Source organism: Corvus moneduloides, chromosome 9 (genome assembly GCF_009650955.1).
Source record: "Corvus moneduloides isolate bCorMon1 chromosome 9, bCorMon1.pri, whole genome shotgun sequence".
NCBI classification, from domain to species: domain Eukaryota; kingdom Metazoa; phylum Chordata; class Aves; order Passeriformes; family Corvidae; genus Corvus; species Corvus moneduloides.
Genome location: NC_045484.1, coordinates 11,562,755 through 11,582,071, shown reverse-complemented (window position 1 = coordinate 11,582,071; position 19,317 = coordinate 11,562,755). Strand labels below are relative to the sequence as shown.

Genomic DNA, 19,317 nt, shown 5'->3' with positions numbered 1-19,317 from the left:
TGAGCATTATTTTTTAGTAATCCTAATTTTTTGTCCAATATTAGCACCTAAAACAACTGTCATAACTCCACTGTCCTCAGCAGACATCTGTAATTTAGAACAGATATTTACTGCTGCCTACTCATGGTTTAAAATAGGCGGTGGCAAGGCCAGCTTTCTATGGCTGGAGACATGAAGTTCTACTGAATCATTAAGTTTATACTGATACACTTCTAATGGTTTTTTTTGTTTTAAATGGAAAGAAGTTAGAAAACATCTTAATAGCGTATCTCACTAGGGTTCCTTATTGTTATTGCAAATTAAATTAATAATGATAGTTGCCAACACAAGTGCTCCCTGTCTGCCACTAGTGAGCATTATTTAAGACTTACAGATTTATGAGTAGTAATTTTGAGCAGATGCGTCGCTTGTGGGCTGGGCCAGCAGAATCACTTGAGGAATGATCAGGCACTGTGGGCTGCAGAGCTCAGGTGCCCAGGCAGCAGCGGAGAATCCTGCACTCCACCACCTCTGCTCTCATCCTGGAGGAGGGACAGCCCCTCTCACTGGGAATACATTTTAATTTTTCTGCCAGCTCAGTACTTGGTTGGAGTGAGAAACCAACAAAATGCCAATTAATTTCTGCCAAGATCGTGACAGGTTTTTTCATGTGCAGCTGTCTGGTTGGAATTAGGCTGAAACTACCCATTCGTTTCCTTTATTTCCCCAATTTGAAACCATGATGTAGCCCATGGTGCAGACTGTACTTCCAGTGAATATTTGAGACAGATTTTCTTAGTTTAATACCAGAGGTAAGGGGGGGAAAAAAAATTGGGAGTAGAAAAAGGAAATTATCATACATTCAATAAATATAATGCAGTAAGTTTTTTCCTTACTTCATGAAAGTAAGATTTTTTTTTTTTCCCAATAGTTACTTTCTACATATAATTGGCTGTGGAACAATAGTAACTAAAAATGCAAAAATATACCATGCAAATTTAAAATGTCCTATCTGATTTTCTGCTCAGTCACACAGCTTGCATACCTTCACTCTTAAAGATGCCTACAGTAGCTTCACTTTTAAATAATAACACTCAAACATACATTTAGAAAGTCTCTTTCACATTTCTTAGTCTTTTTTGCCCAGAATAACTGTCAAGGAATACATTACAGTAGGTTGAAATAGCACATCTTATAGAATACCTACACCAAGATTCATTTATTACTCTGGCAAATAATGACTCTAATTACAAAATGCAGTTTCCAGACATGGAACTCTTCTGGAAAAGATTGGTTTATCTAGTCACCTTCTCTATAAATAAAACCCTTAGTGGTAACCACCAAGGACTAAAATATTTTCACAGGTTGCTGTGAAAGAATAACTCGCTGCTAAATGAATCTTCCCAGTGCCTGTTCAAAAGATGACTCATCTGCTCCAATATACATGTGGAATTACAGCCAACTTTCTTTGACTTGGACATCTCACCTACCTTTTCAGATAAAGCATTTAAAGTCATCTCCATTAAAAAAAAAAAATTCAAAGATTTGAAGAAAGACCTTTATCAAGAAACCTGTAATCTTGATGGAAATACAGGCCATGAATAAAGGATATGAGAAAAAGATATCCTCTTTACCAAAGATTGAAAAGAGCACATAACAGAAGCATTAAGTCTCAGGAGCATTAACCACATTACCAAGCAGCAGCTGGTCTCAGCTGGATATGACCCTCAACAATCTCATCTAACTTTAAAGTTGACCCGGCCATGAGCAAACTGTGGAAATAAATGACCTCCAGAAGTCCCTTCTAAGATGGTTATAATTATCAGTAATAACCAGTAATAATCACTAGTAATAATACTTAAATGGTATTCTCCAGGCACTGTAAATATGCTCTATTGTTTTGGGTGCCCATTAAGAAACTCAGTTCAGTGTTATCTAATTTAAAGGATCAGGGAATTTTTAATTATTTTGCAGTAAGTCACAACCTCCATTTTAAGTAAGTTTGCTAAAACAAGCATGGATCTATAGCATTTATAGAATCTCTAAGAAATATGTAAATTATTTTTTTCTGCCTTACAAGGAGTGATTTTACTTGGACACGAGATTACTTAAGTCATAATCAGGATAAATTATATATTAAATATTACTGATTATATCACTTTGATTATGTAAAGTATCTGATTTACTATATAGGACCTATAGTTTATTAAATGACAAATTCCAGAGGGTTAGTTCTAAGGCATTACAAAGTTATTTGACACTATTAATTTTACCTCTGGTAATACCTAGGCCTTTTCAGTTGAAGACCATTATACATGTGAATTTTTGTAGCAGGTGTGCCACACAGTATTCAACACCACAAGGATATTGGGAGCTCCAGTCCAAAATGTGACCAGTTTTCTGCAACAACTCTGATGCTGCACAATGGCTAAAAGAAAAAACTGCTGAGGGGACAGCAGGACAACACAGTCCATAACGATTCCTTTTCCTTTTTTACCTACTGATTTTTATGTTATGTCTAATGTCGGGTCACTTTAAAATGCTTAGGTCAAGTCTTAAGTGTTCCTAAAGCTACCAAAATTTTAACAGGGAATTAATTGTGCAAGTAATTTGTCAGTGAGTGTTTGAGGACGAGGAAGGTGGTCTCCAGGTGCATGGTGGCAGTCTGTCAGTGGAGGGGGCGAGGGTTACCACACCACCTCACTAGGTACAGCTTTTAGATACTTTCTGTCTTCCACTCAGACTGGGGCATTTGCATTTCCTATGTGTGGGAATTGGTGGATCTGACCTGTAGAGGCAGGTTAACGTTAGCCAATACATAGACTGAGAATCTACCAAACTGACTCAGTTTTTCTTTCTTCTATTTTCTTGATTGATAAGGAAAAAGCACAAAAATGCAAGAATTTGCTGTAGTTATGTGATTATATTACAACTTGACACATTCTATTGCAGAAGGCTGCCTAACTGTGAATGGCATAATGCAGGTCCCCATCCTTTCCTTTAATTGTTCTCTGTGTGGAAGGATTTTAGGGACAGAAAGCCCCACCCAGACAATTTCTTTTCATCCTTGACATACAGGTCAGAAGATGATTTGGGATGTCCTCCTTCCATGTCAGATGTTTGAAGCCCTGCTCCTTTTGTCATAGCTTCTCTACAGGTTTTCTGCTAAGATGGATGTAACAGTGAAATTCACCATCTTGATAAAGATACAGGCCTAGCCCCTTGATGCCAATCAGGTTATGAGAACTGCAATCTACTCACTACCCAGATGAATTCCTCATAAATAAAGGTGAAGGAACAGCTCTCTCCCCACTAATATCACCACAGTGTAGGCTGATGTAACCCTTTCTGTTTGGTTCAGACAAGACTCAACCACTGCAGTACTCAAAGAAGATGATAAAAACATGGTCCAAATCTAATGTTCAAAGCTAGGCAGATGGAAACACAGAAAAAAAGTTTTCTTTCCTTTCCTATAACCCCATCCCCTTCACTTTCATCTCCAACACCCAGCACCATTCTGCTAAGGGCTGTCACTCCCCACTTCCCCAGCCCCATAACTCATTAACCAAAGGAGATAAAGCTCTAAAGAGACACAGCTAATTCTTTTGTTCACACAAAATGCTTCATGCAAGTAACACATTTTGTAGAACTTAAAAGAAATTTAGACATTTAACGTTATGACAAAAAAAAAAAAATCAAGCTGTAAAATACATCAGCAGAGGTGATAGGAAATAGATGAAACACACAAAGTGTGAGAGCCAAAGAAAAGGCCCACTCTACTGGTAAATATATTTCTTCTGATAACAGATATGTAATTCACTCAAAAGGCCCTGAAACAGGATGTTACAGTAAGATATGTGTCTTTGGTAAGAAATCCATATTTGTCTGATACTGTCATTTTATCTCTGCAGAGCAGATTTAACACAGTATGTTCCTGTTTTGTTCCTGGTGTTAGAACCATATATATTGGCCTAGGATATCTTCTCTTCACGAAAAATTATATTTTAAGCCACAGAAAAGAAATTGTTATGCACAGTATTTTATGTCCATTTGGTGTTTTGGGAATCATCAATTGCTTGTTTTCTTGTTCACTGTGGAGTCATGTTCTGTTCTAGTGCAACTTAGATTAGTCCAGTAATAGCTGTGTGTAATCTCTGTCTTTGTCCATATGCTTGCCTGTTTAGAACAATATCACAGATGTAAATAACAAAACCTGATTTCTCCTGATGCATGCAGATCCTCCAAAGTTTGATAGGATATGGCCGAATATTTCTTCCCTTGAGGTTTCTAAACCAAACCAAGGTAGGATGCTGTAAAATTCCTAGCGGTCTAAGAGTACTGAAATTGCACTCAACGAGTCCCACGTGGTGGCAAAAGTAGTAACAATGATAATCCAACTCATTTTGCTCTGGTGCTAAGTAATGCTATCCTGTAAGAAAATAACTATAAAACAAACCTTACCTGAAAGAGTCTTCCAACACTCCGACTTTGCACATTACTGCGAGTATGGGAACAGTAGAAACATTAAAATTTGTGATACACAGAAAGCCCAAGATCATTTTGGACTTGTTTAGATGGCACAATCTGTATTTTGAGTAAGTTTTAAGATTTTTAAGTGAACAAAGGTTGTCATTGTCTACATCAAACCCATTTTTAATGTCTTGTTTCCACTTTGTTTTCCCAAGTGAGCTGAGAAGCATTCTCAGCTTTCATGCCATCCACAATACAAGCAAGTTCTCTGCAGGACAGACCCATGGTTTTCTACAATTTGAGTGCTACACAAAAAATTACTCACAGACATGGCATGATGATGAGCACGGAAAGAACTAAAATTACTTTTTAAGATGATGAATAAAACTAAGATTCTTTGTTATTTGTGGAAGTATTCAGCTATACTTCACATTTCAAAGTGATTGCTCATTACAAAAATAATGTCCTTTTGTTCTTATTTACTGCCCTTTCCTCCCCCAAAAGTCCCTGCAGAAATCTGGCCTGTGGCTTGCTTTCATTTTCAAAGGGTGTCCTTTTTGTGCTATAGAGGTGGAGAATAGAATTAATGAAAAGGCAATCTAGAAAATAGCCACTAGACCAAATAAGATGTATTGAGAATCTGTTGGGGATTACACTGGAAGGGCTGTAATTAAATCTATGGATCACAATCACCAAATCAAACATATGCATGTGCATGTGAACTCTCCCATGTTATATGTGCAAGTTTCTATGTGCCCAGCAAAATAGAAAATATTAATTGATCTGTGCTGTCTGTAAGGATTAGCAGTGTACTTTAGTTTGGATATTCATGTATATTTCAAAGTAACTATCCCTGGTAAAGTAATACCTAGAATTCCAATAATTTCATTTAGTTCATGTTGTATTTTCCAGGTTTTTGCATGTGTTTTTTAAACAAACAAACAAAAAAAAAGCCCACCCAGACTGATCTCTTTTCCTCTGCTCTCTGCAAGGATTAGCCTGTGTTATTCAGAGGAACTTTAAATCAAAACATTCCCAATTAAATTATACTTAGCATTTCTAATGGATTTCATTGCTTAATTATACTGTGTGTGATCTAAGACCTAACTTCATTGCAAAATAAATCTTGAACAGCACAGAATTATTCAGTGTTTCTTCCCCAAAAATAAGAATTTAAATAAATTAAGTTTTGATGTTTTGGTAGGGAGCACAAAACACAAAAACTTTAAAGCATTTCTATTCAGCTTTTGTGTGTTTGCCACATATTGTCACAGTGTTTAACATATAGTGTAGATTAAAATTTCAGTTAAGGATTGTGTATGAAAAGAATGATTACAGAAATCTGCCTATATCTAATTAATTTATTTTGGGGTTTAGGTTTATACTATTTAGCCAGAATAAGTATGCATTCAAATTCAATAAAACCCTTTTCAGACTACTCTGGTTACCATATAGTCATTTGTCTTGGGTTGGGAGAAACCACCAAATAACCTCTAACACAAAACTGCCAAAGTGCATGGATGTGAATTACATTCCCTTCTTGATCTTGGATATTACAGCTCAAATGATTCAATAATTGATAGTGCATAACTCATTTTCTGTAACTTTTACCCTTTCCTTACAAAAAAAACCAACCATTGTTAAAAGTTAGAGAATAAAGATGTTTAATATTTTGATTTTTTCCTACATGATACCTTTTCTAATTTGCTGTTCATTTTATTACCTATCCAGTTGCTCCCAAATTAGCTATGTCAACTGTTTCTTCTGTTCAAGTTGCAAACCACAAGAGAGGTAGGAATTCTAGGATTCATACAGTGATCCCATAGTGCTCTGTGTTGTGAAAACATTGCACTGTATGAATCTGGAATATCTGTGAAGTGTACCCATTAGTTTACTGGTGAGGCATCTTCATTGAATACAATAGAAGCATTAAGTCACAAAAACACAAGCCATAAAAAGAAAAATAAATATGCTTCTTAGACAGATGTTGGTGGCAAATAGAGTGACATGGCATTTATTTTTAAAGGAGTTAAATATATGAATATGACTATTCAGATCCTTTCTTAGAAAGCAAATGTTTACTAGAGTCTTGTTTTCCTCAGTGATATGCATAAATTGTAAAAGAGGAAACATAAGCAGATTAGTTGAAGGCAAACAATCCATAAAACATCAATTGTCCATGTCCTCAAGAAGTATCTGTAAATGCCATGGAATGTAATGCATTGTTGTGTCCTTTAATGCATTTTAAGTGTGCCTTATGTCTTCATTTTATTGTAAGTGTGAAAATTCAGAGTGCAGGCATTACATTTTTAACTGATGTTCCAGTGTTTTATCAAAATAATGGAATTATATGGACATAATAAAGGATGCCAATATTCTCTCTTACAGGCAACCTGTTTCATTTTGCATATCTGTCATTCACAGTCTGAACCCTGAGATCTTTTCATTGTTTTTCCTCATCAATTTATCTGTAGAGTATGTATGAAGATGTTTTGTCTTTCTGTAGCTATTGTGAATATCTCATTATTCATGAAATACATATTAACAAGGAAAAGGGTTATTAAGAAATGCTTGAACTTAGTTTGACCCATTTGATGAGATCATGGTAATGAGCCATACGGTTTGTTATGAAGCAGGTAATTTCTAAGGTTACAATGAAATCTCCTTTGTTTGCCTTAGTATATGGAGGAAGAACATGGAGTGACTGGAAAATGAAAAAGACAAAATAATTTAATGATTTGTGAATGCACTTTTCTTGAAATATGCTTTGTGCTTTTAATTAAAAAGTGACACTGATAGCTATCTCATGCAACCTTAGTTTAGAAATGATGCTACCCTTCCATGTGTGTTTACCATTGTTTCATGTGATGACATTTCATGTTTTAATGGTTGCAGCTGAAGCTTCAGCTGAACCTCGTCCCCACAATAATAGTATCTCAAAGTCATCTCAAAGATGTAAACACATAACATTAGAATGGGGGGAAGTTTGCAATTTATAGAAACAAAACTATTAGATTGTCAACCTCTTCATGAGCCTCCTTCAGTGGGTAATTTTATCATGCTTTCTGCAACAGGATCGAGATAGTTTCAATAAAATCATTGCATTGGAAAATAGCCAGGGAGGCTCAGAGAGTCAATGCTTCTGTGAGTTTGCAAGGGATTTGACAGTCCCTGAATCATCCAAAAACAATGATCACATCTAACACGGCAATCCCTTTTTCCTTCACATTAAACCTATCTAGCTATCATTATTACCTCTTCTCTGAGATTTTAGTTTCTGAACCATTCACTCCTTATTCAACTTATCTGTGTCTTTTCTGACATGTGGTACTCAAAACTGAAAGCAGCATTTTCTAACACTGTAAGAAACTCGTGTCATTTCACAATGGTTGGTAAACCATTTGCAGCCTGATTTTGATACTTTTCCCCCATCTCTTTCAGTGATTCCATGACTTTTCCAGTGCGTGAAAGTGCTTAGGCTGCTAGCCAGAGCTGTGTGCCTAAAGACCCTAAGCTGTGCTTCTGACAGGTCTAACTTTCTGGTTAAGGAGAACCACATGAAAAGCTAGAAGGCATACAGCACTGACAGCTTCCCAGCTGGCATGGTTCTGAATGCAATTCTACGTGCTATGTTTGAGTGGTTTAGGGTAGCACCTCATGTACCCCCAGTAGAGAAACTAATTCCAGTCTGATCATAGGAGGACTTTTTACATAGCTTAGTTTTGTAAGCACAGAGGGATGTAAAAATGATTCACTGATCAGGCCAACAGCAACAAATTATTGCACTAACATGGTGGGGAGGCAGGGGGAAAGCAAACGTTATCACAAAATTGATTTAATTGTTACTTGCCTTTTTTTTTTTTCCTTTTGCCATTGCTAATGTTTGATCAGATGTTAGACTGTTTTCAAGTTAACTGTGGTTTTTTTCTACACCATGTAGCATTTCCTAGTCTGATGAAGACTCCTAGAACATTCCTGTACCTTAGCATTAGTTAACTTTGAGACAAAGACTTTGTTTCACGCAGCACACTTGTTACAAAAGAGCAATACCTATAGAAATGCAACCAAGTTTAAGAACTGGTCTCATTGTTTACCTTTCATGTTGATGATCCACATCTGAACTTGGGCAGTCCTTCTGCATAAGTTTAGGAGCATGTGTTCATAATTATTGGATGTTTCTTCACTCCAAATCATAACTTAGAGCAATCCTTGTTACAGAGTGAATTGCTTAATGTGCAGCTTTGTTTCTTGTGCTTTTGTAATTGCTAATTATGTGTAGTAGTAGTAATATTATTGGAGGTCATATTGCAATTTCAGAGTGGAAATAGTGGAGTCATTCATTCACATAATATTCTCCGTTTCTTTCCGCTGCCTTAAGTACAGAAGATAATGTAGCATAGTCAGCTTTTCTTTATAGTATATAGGCAAATTATTTCCTCTAAATTCACCTGGAGTATGAAAATGTTTAGCAACAAGTATGACCAACATACCAATACAGTATCATCTTACCAAAACAAATTCTCTGTTGGTAGCAGACAACAGGTCCTTTGTCAGACAGAAAGACTAAGACAACCTTGCTTCTGAACACAAGATTCAGAAAGATCAGATTGCTTGTCACTAGTCAGTCTTTCTTACTTTAAAAATCAAACACATAAACACAATCACAACAGTTTTCCATGACTCCTGTTTGCTAGTGCTAGTTTCCACTTTTAGATTTCGTCTGCTCCACACAGGCAGTTTTCACTGCAAGATGGATATACCTGGGGAGAAATGCTGCAGGGTGGCTGGCTGAGATGCTGAATCAGACTGACCAGCTGCAAAAGACAAGAAACATTACATTTTTTTCCTCCCTACTCAATTGTGTCAAGTGGTAACATACTGAGACTGATATACCAAATGTTTTCCTGTACTCCAGCCATTACTGGCATCAAAATTATCAGATTAGCACAAACCACAAAACACTGGTTTAGCAGAATAACATTGAAGAGAACAAGAAATATTTGTTAAGTAAATGCGTATATGTAAAATGGATTAATGGTTTCTGGCAGCAGAAAGGCAGCTCTCAAGATTGAAACATATGTTGTGCTAAGTGTCTAAGAAAAAATGTAATCTATTTACGTTGCAATCTATTTATGGCCCAGTACATCAGACAAAAGCCAAAGAAATATCCATGTATTAGGAGTGCAGAGCATACTCAGAAACATGTACTGGGACTGTTGTTTCTCTACAAAAATACAGACAGGCACAAATACTGTATGTGATACCCTACTCCACCATCAGTGGGATGATCAGGTGCCACAGCATAAGCAGGAGCATACCAGGGGAAAGGCAGCACAGGGGACTTGGCCTCTGTCATATATGGCAGCATTTTACACCCTCTGCTACAGCTTTATCTAATTACATGACAAGTTAACTTCAAGACCTCGAAGCCCTTCCAAGTCACTGCATCCAGTGCTCCATTATTGCAGAAAACATCCTGTAATTTATTCCACCAGTTAATAAACTACATCTGTAATGCATCGCTGTTGTTTTGCTACAAATGGAAAGTGTTTGAGAACCTCACTGCCCTAAATGGCTAGATACCATCTCCTAATTTCCAGCTGAAATTTCTCAGTAGCCACTTAACACCCATTCGTTCTTGTGCCAGTGTTGTCCATTAGGATGGCAGGAGGCTTATCTCCTTGATGTATTTATAGCCCGGTGATATCTTCTATCATCAGTTTCCTAGACTAAACAAGCCAAATTTTCCTACTCTTCACTTTTTGAATAGACTCAACTTCTCTGATCATCCTAGTAACCTTTCCTGCATTCATTCTGGGCTCATAATCCCAAGAGTTGAGTGATCAGGCTTACACAAGCGTTCTACACAAAGCAGAGCTGTGTCTTCCACAATGTTATTGATACATTTCTAATTTCTCCTTCATTCTGCATAAAGCCAAGCATTGCTTGTGATTAAAGACTAAAAGGCACTAGCATTCTGTATTTAATGAAGGGGTTTTTTGAAGGTGGCTGTCATGCCAACCTCATTTCAGATGGCTGCAGTAAGCATGCTTTCTAGTCAGTACACATTTCAGAATTTTCATAATCTTTTCTGGCCCAACTGTTTTTCATCTCAGAATACAAAAATCGGTTAATGCTTACCTCAAAAGTACAGTGGATGTCATTCTCCAATAACTGTCTTCCTTCCTTTTCTTCACTGTTAATCGTTTTAGGAGGCATTGGCCAAAATTGTCAAACTAGAGATTTGTTTGGCCTTGAAATAAAAGAGTCTGGTTCTAAAGGTGCCTACCTGTTATAGCACCCCAAGTTCAGTAGCATTTTTGAATAGTTGCCATTTTTGTCAGAAAAAAAAGCTTTTATTTTACTTACAGTTGTGGATTTAAGCATAATGAAGTTTGGCAATTTTGTCCACTGAATTTAACATTTTTAATATGAGGAAGTTTTTCCCGGGTCTTGATTTATATTCATCTCAAATGTGCAAAAATATGTGCATTTCTCTCAGTGGAAACTGAGCCTCCAGTAACCCTGAAAGGTTTACAACTGCAAATGCTTCAGTTCCATCAGGTCTGCCAACAACAGCCAACCTCCGACGTCATGCCATGGTTGTCGGGTCACGCTAACCTGCCTGAAACCAACTCCACTTCCATTGCAGATAAACATCTGCTGCTGTCCATGTTACATTGATTAACATGTATGTGCCATTCATTCATACTTCTGCTCATGGTTCATTTTTACTAAGCATGTAATGTGCTATTACTCTGCTGCTGTATACACTTTGTATACATTTCTGTTCTTCCTTGAAAGACTGTGAATGCTTCGGGCACTCCAACCGGTGCAGTTACATCGAGCTGCTCAATACGGTCATTTGCGTGAGCTGTAAGCACAACACTAGAGGTCAGCACTGCGAGTTATGCAGGCTGGGCTACTTCAGAAATGCTTCTGCAGAGCTGGACGATGAAAATGTGTGCATAGGTCAGTCCCGGGATAACTGCTCCTTTTCTTCTGTGCCTTTTCAGCTCCTGGCAGCTGCTAGGGACCACTGCTACTTACTTGCCACTTAAGCCAGAATGAGCTTTTTCAATGGATAAGAACATCTGTGTGGACTTCTCACCTCATTTCTATTGCCCTGGTAGCCCCAAGGAGGCATTTTGAATCCATAAATGATGTCGAACCTCTCTGGCTACAGGTCCTGGGCTGACTTTCCCCAGAAGCCCCTGAGAAACTGGATGTGCTGTCCTCACACAGGAGGGAGCCACACTGGGGTCACACGTGGAAATCAAGGGGTTGAGTCTTAAATTCCTGTTCCCAATCTGACTTTTGCAATTACTAGTATAGACTCTTGAATACTTGCCTGGAGACCTACAAAACTTGCCAGCTGCATCAAGAGGACATGGGGAGGGATCTCTATTAACCCCTTTTATTCTCTAAATTTCACAAAAACAGGTTGCAGCTAATTCTGCTCCCAGACACAGGGCTGTAAATGCAATGTTACTTCCTCTCTCCTTAGAGGAGAAACTGAAATGATGCCCATGAAGTTAGGAACAGAATTTGTCAAATCAGTGTGACATGATGTCAACTTAGAAAAGGGATTCCTAGGTGAAAACAGTGCTTTGGAACAAGCATCTACTATAAATATTCAAACTGCAGAATTAGAGAAAATGTCAGAACATAATAAGAAAAGCATATTAGGAAAAAGTTTAAGATCTTTATCACCCTGGAAGAATATGCATTGTTCTCATGTCACCACAGATAATACACAGCACAAGTTAAGACACTTTAGGTAAAGCCTGAACATAGTCAATAAAGGAGGCCTTGTACAATGGCCAGTAATTAACAGGTAGCCACTAAATATGTTCTAATAACAAACAGAGATGGAGAATTTAATTATATAATGTTTCTTATAGACATAAGCATCAGTAGGACTTGTTCTGGATTTTCATTGTGACTTTTTTTTCTTTCTGTCTTCCAGGAAGCAAAGAGTAGCTAGCAGATATATTGTAAAACCAAAATAGACTATGGGTGAATAAATTATATTTTAATGTCTTTTAAAATCCATTGCTGAGATTCAGGGCAGAAACTATTTAGGTTTCTATTATTTGTCTGAGTTTGTAACTTGACAGATTTACATTTTTATCTTGTGATAAACACACGGATCCATCCATGCACTGCATTTCATGTGTCCTTCTTTTAACTTTGCTTCGCAATGCATTCAGGAAATGCATGATCTCCTTTGACAGTAATTAGTCTGAGCTAGTAAGAACTTTAGTAGGCAAGTCATGATTTTGTATGACTGTGCTGAGGAGATTAACACAATCAAATGTTCTTGGAAAAAAATCACTGTCCCACATATTTGTTTGATGCAGATGACAGACACCATTGGTATGACATCAGGGCTGTATAATTTCAGCTGCCTAAATAGGCCTAATGAATACGACTCTAAATTAATCTGTTTGGAATTTTTCATCAGCTCATTCAGTGTGTTGTTTTCCCATGTACACTGAAATGCTACGACAGCAGCTGCAGCTACATAAGACAAGGAAGTTAGTAAATAAAAAGCCAAAAATAAGTAATTTTAACATTAATTTATGAGTGGTATATTTAGAATGTCATGGTAAGACAACTGTGCACTTTGAAATTGCTGAGACACTGAGAAAATAAAATTTTAAAATCTTTCATTTAGCATGAATCTGAAAACAAAAAAAAGGCAATGTGAAACATTTGCTGAGTTTCCACCTTAATGCACGCAGAATTCTCTTGGTCTCCCATGAGAATTGTACCATGCGAAATGACTATAGGATCAAACCCTGGTTTGCTACATATTAGGTAATTCATTTTGAATAAATAACATTCTTGCTGAACTGAGTTTTCAGGATCACAGTTATCATACAAAATGTATGTTTCCCAATGTATGTGTCCTAGTTGATTTGCCAACTTAAGAGGTCTTTCCTACGTCTTGTGTAAAGTTCGTGAAATGAACAGACACCTAAGCACTTTTCAGAAAACAGAGAAGTTTGTTCTTAAAGTGCTGTCTTGATCTGGGGCTCCTATATTTAATTGGGCAAAACATGGAGTATTTTCACCTCTGAGAGAGTTGATGGATTCACCACCCTTCTAAGGTCAAGCACAGTCTTGCTCTATTGGAAACGCTCATTTCTCTTTTCTCCAAGTTTAAAAGCAGTGTTCTGTGGTTTAACTACAAGTGAAATGTTGGTATGAACATTTTAATAAGCAGATTTCCAGTGATACATGCAAGTCTTATTCCCGTATGAAAGTCATTTTTCCAGGCTAATTCTTTCCTCTTCAGCCATATATGTAGAAAGGTAACAAATGTTTGGATAAGCTAGTTGAATGGCAGCTAATAGGGCTTTGGCTCTGATTTATCAAAACTGCTTACACAGTTTTCAGAAATACATATGGTAAGTACATGGATAACAAATCTGTGAATCTTAGCTGATGCTAAATAAATGAAGAAAATGTAAAATGTTTAATTTTTAAGATTAAGAATTCAAATACCGAGAAGGTTTTTACCAGTGAACCAAATGCAATGTATTATACGGTGGTCTTAAATCTAAATTCTTGATGCCCTTAATTTCTTTAGAGTCAAAATAGATTTTATTTCCTAAAATGAAATATCAAAAATTTGCGGATTTGTATGTTAACTGCAAAATTACCTCATATGGGCAACTGCAGTTTCTGAATCAAGCAAGGTATTTTGAAGTTAAAAATTATTCATTCTATGTGAAAAATAATTTAACAGCTTGAAGACTTTTTTATTTCTTGATAAAGCCCTCGTAACTTTCAGTAAATACACACACTGACAAGCAAGGATAGCATGGAAACCACCAAGTAGACCCAGAGTAATAAAACATGGCCTTTGCCTCACATCATAAATACTGACCTGATGATTGCTGTCACACTTTTAACAAAGCCACCCTTGCAGTCAGTTAGGCTTCAGCTTCAATTAACACCAGAAGCCCTAATGACACATGGTTAAATGAACCCTGAGGGTTGTCCTGTAGCCACTGCCAGCCCAGACTGATAAGCAGCAAGCCTACAAGCCTCAACCCATTTCCCCATCTTCTTTTTTATTTACTTTCATTGTGTTTTGTTGGCAGCATCACATTGATAGAGGGAACCCCAGAGAACAGTTGACTATTTCTGTTATCTTCCCAACCTTACAAAGAGTCACCAGATGAAGGTTAGGAGGAAAATTCTTTCTCAGTTCAGATCTGCAGGGGCTTTTTCCCCCACCCTGGAACCTGTGTGTGGTTTGCTTATTAGGGTGATCAGGGAATGTTAGTTTAGTGTTATTTAGTGCCCTGTTGTTGTGAGGGCACTGGAGGTACTCATTGTGTCCCTGTGGCACACTGAAATTTTGACCGTTGAAATTTTTAATGTCTTAAGTATTTGGTAGGCCTTGGGAAGTGTTCCACAGCCTGTGATACTGTGTTGGACAATGACCCTGAATGTTCTGTGGGCCTCTGTAGGTTATATTACTGTGGTATCAACTGGGAAAGACGGAGGCTAGAATCAGTCTGTTGGGTGTTCTGATTGGATCTACTAGTTTTGCAAAAGGGCCTGGTTTAAAGCTTTGTTCCTACTGTCTACTTCCCCTTGAATAGCACAAAATGGGCCTGGAACTTCCTACACGCTTATGGGATAGAGTTCCTAAAGAAAGGTTTCACTGGTTCAGGGTCTTGTTCTCTGGAAAATATAACATCCAGTAACACAGGCTATACATTTTTTCACAAATTCTTGTTTAAATCACTGTGACTTCATTATGTCTAACAAAGCTATTTTTTAACAAGAATTGGGCCCTCTGTTTTTAATGTAATTCCAAGCTTTTGTCTTTCAAGGTTTTCTATATTCTTCAAGCAAATTTTACTTCCTGCATTCAAAATGTATCTCAAGTCTATGCCTTTTTACATAAACATCTGATACATCTGATTAACATCAGAATTCCAAGCTTTTCAAATGGCACTCACTTTGCTATAATACTCAGCCTTGCACAGTATTTTTGGCATGTCAGTTTTCCACTTCATTAACGAATGTTGCCAGCTAATTGACTCTATTATTATTGTGAAACCCTTTTGCCAAAGGTAACTATTCTTCTTCAGCATCCCAAATGTTCAAAGTGCCATCTGCAATTTATAGTTAATAAGCAGTGAGACAACAGATGACAAATGTCTTTCTGGTGATTTTTTTTCCTGTTACAGTTTTTTCATTGGAGATATGTACATATGTAACTTCCCAGTTCAACTCCATTTTTTCATTTATGGTACCACTGAGGTTTAACCTAATGCTAGGGAACAACTGCCAAACATAGTCATCAAAGTAGCACTGATTCACAGACATACAAATCCAGACTCCCAGCAGGTTGTCCCAAACCAGGAAGCAGCAGAGATCAGATGCTTCCAAGAGGTGTCTGTGGTCTCAGTTAACAGTGAAGTTACTCTGGGTCTACATGGGTCTACATACAAATAAGATCGTCCTTCATTTGAAAACACAAAAATCTGAGTAACTAAGGTGAAGAACAGAAGTACCAAAAATGAGCTCTGCAAGCTCCTTGCCTTTGTTCAGCTGGCTAAAAGCCGAACACAGATATTGTAATCACATTAAAGGAAAGGGCTGTGAATGAACAACACAGTAAGTGTTGTGGGAGGAAATGTGTTACCCTACTTATTCTTTAATTAGCTGAACACATGTGAAAAATATACAGCGGGGAATGAGCCTCACTGCATTTTCCATCTGCACGCTGGGAGGTGAGAGAAATTAAAATGGCTGCATAAAGCCTGTTCTTAAAGGTTTTGCATTACATAAGTGCTCATCTCAAGCTTTTCATTGCGGAATATGCAAAAGGTTTATTAATGTCACTGATAAATACAATCTCATCAATCTAATGGCAAATATTCACATAAATTATTATACTGCTCAAACCTATAAAGGAAGACTATCTTGGAAATAAGTAAAGTGCATTTATATAGCCCTGTAAAGACATTCAGCACTTCTGAAAATATTGAGTAATACAGAGAAACCTATTTTAATACAGCAAAATATTTCACCCTGATGGCACATGGATATATCCATACTATACAAAGCTTTTCTAATGTTCATTAAATTGTCAAAAATATTCTTGCCAAAGAGAATCTGTTACAATCACCCTCAAAGACCATGGTATCTTCTGCCTTTATATCTTTTCTGTTTACTTTCTCTTTGCATCATAAAATGCCTCTTCCTGAAATGACACGTGCAAACAAATAAATGGACATGTAGTAGTTATATTCACTACTCTAGATATCCTTAATAGACAGTCTTCCTTTACCTTTAGCACTGGAAATGCACCCTTTATTGGTATTGAATGAATTATCTCCACATGTAGACCTGAATCCAGTGTGTATGTGTTGTCTTGTTTCTGCAGACTGTTATTGTAACCCTTTTGGTTCAGTCCATGATCGCTGTAATGACAAAGGATTTTGTGAGTGTAAGGAGGGAACATCAGGGCCTAAATGTGATAAATGTCTGCCGGGATATATCTGGCACAGCTTGGGCTGTCAACGTAAGTAACTCTGAGAGTCGCCCCTCTCCTGCAGCTCCGCTGCCTCTCGTCTGTGTGCTGTCATGTGCCGCTTCTTGGGAGCAGAGAACGAGCGAATGCTCTGGGCCGTACCAATGCCATAATGCCTGAACCTTGGGAGACTCCAGCTGAGGGCGCTGACAGTGCCGTCCCGTTCATCCAATACACTTGCAGTGTCCTCTCTCTCTCCCACTAACAGCCAGAGGAGCTCCCACTGGCATAGGGAAATACACGTGTCTTGGCAACTGTGAAGTGAGTTTGGTATACTAAAACATCAGCATATTAACTCCAAATTCAGAATTCTTACTAAAAGAAAGAAGGTGATTTCTCTGCATGTTCACTTTTTTCTGTCCTAAACTTCAGCTTCTTGACTAAGTTAATGATACTTCCATACCTTTAAACTATCCCTGGACAATAACTGCAAAACACTGGCTTGGTACCTGTAATAATTAGTGAAAACTAGATGAAAGCTACTGGTTGAAAAAAAATGGAAGTATACTTAACATCCTTTAAAATAAGAGCCAAAATTTTCTTTAAATGGTACTAGAACACATGTTTTTTCAATGCTTAGTTATAAATTTAGCTTCTCTTCTGGTTAACGGGTCTTGTAAACAAGTGAGTAGAAATATCACTACTGTATATACAGGATTAGACTTTTATTGCACATTTTGTTTGTAGTAAATTCTTAAGATTTATTCTTCATAACCATTTTGATCATCTACTTCCAGAAACTCTGGAGAGTCCTCTCACATTTTTCTTTCACCTTCTTTCACTGCCTCTCTGCATTCTTAAACTTATACACATTAAAGACAGATTTCTAGAAGAGCTTGCTTTTGATTCTTAAGACTGAGAAACACAAGGAAGTGGAATTACTGACACCAATCATCCAAATATTATAAAATTGGTCAATAGCCATGCAAATGCTCTAAATACTCAAAAACAAATTCAAATCTTATATAAGTTTAAGACCAAAAAAAAGAAAGTGATAAAGCTAGAGATTACCACTGCCTCTCAAAGTGATGAGTACCTCTGAATCAGAAAAGTTGGACTTGTGACAACTCAACAAATTATATCTGGAAAGAAAACTAATAAATAAAAAATTTCAGGAAATACTGTGATAATTAACCAAATAGCATTAAAGATAGGATATGAAAAGAAGTTTGCGTGGGCAACACTGTTCAGTGCTACCTGAGAAAACTGGACTTCCTCAGCTTCCACCAGCAAGCTCCTGTTTGTATTTGGGAGGTCATTTAAACCATACTTTTCACATGGGGTTGTTAACTGTATTCTCATTTTCCAGCTGCTTCTACTTGAGTTATGATTAAAAAAATTATTGGGCAGGAAGCAGGTGAAGTAGTGTTTCAAAGTTCTCTGTTATTAATTCTTCAGCAGATCAGATCCCAGTTACCTCCCAAACAATGCACTCAGAAATCATAGGGTCTCCCTCTGCCTTGCACCCTGTATGCAGAAGAAGGTTGTCACCACCCTGTACCTTATCCTAGGTACTGGCAAAATAACCATTAGAATTTGTGGAGCATTGGAAATACTGCAGTGACAGGAAATACAAGGGGGAAAAAAATGAAAACAGAAATCAGTATGGTTCTCTACATAGAATTTGAATAAAGTTAACACTGTGTCCACACAGTGGGTTTAAAAAAGATAATAAGTAGCTGAGATACTGAACAAGTCTGGAAGGCTGTGGCACAAATTTTGCAGTAATATAATAATATATTTATACTAGCTTGACAAAGAAATTGTTTATTAATTTCAGTATTTCCTATCTTTTCAGGTTTGGAGATTATAACACAAATAATGTTCTTTTAATGAGGGTTTTTTTGAGCCCAGCATATAATTAGCTTGATTTTAGCTGAATCAAGAGTATCTGTAAAAGCTTTGGACAGTTTCTGGAAATGCAAGCTAGTGCCTTTATATTTGCTGACAAAACTAATTGAGTTTCCCTCAGTATGTTGCAATTTTCTGAACAAATCTCAGTCTGATTGTGTAAATGTCAGATATTCGCCAAGTTTGACCAAATTATCTGATCAATTTCAGAAGAAAAACAACTAGATGTGGTTGTCAGTTTTATGGAAGATACATCAAATCGTCACGTTTTACCAACCACACACTGATTTAAATCTCTTTTCAAGTCTTATCATGGAAGAACAGAATTCCAATTAATTTAATTTTGAAGTGTGTCTGTTTTAGCTTTGTTATTTTCCCATTGAATTCTAAACAAATGACCGGGCAAGCAAGCAGACCCCAATATACAGGAAAAATAAGAACTCATTCTGTTG

General features: G+C 37.1%; 1 protein-coding gene across 12 annotated transcripts in view; it reads left to right on the top strand.

The window, feature by feature from the left end:
• Nucleotides 1–19,317, top strand: part of NTNG1 (netrin G1) — a 150,976-nt gene that overhangs the window by 109,500 nt on the left and 22,159 nt on the right. For 3 of the 12 annotated variants that reach the window (XM_032117258.1, XM_032117259.1, XM_032117260.1), the window contains exons 6-9: nt 4,216–4,281; nt 6,181–6,240; nt 11,254–11,421; nt 16,868–17,005. The exons of 1 other annotated variant lie outside the window; for it this stretch is intronic. In XM_032117258.1, the coding sequence (XP_031973149.1) occupies nt 4,216–4,281; nt 6,181–6,240; nt 11,254–11,421; nt 16,868–17,005 (432 nt within the window). The remainder of the gene's footprint in view (nt 1–4,215; nt 4,282–6,180; nt 6,241–11,253; nt 11,422–16,867; nt 17,006–19,317) is intronic. 8 more of the 12 variants (XM_032117263.1, XM_032117262.1, XM_032117261.1 and 5 more) reach the window with 8 other exon arrangements.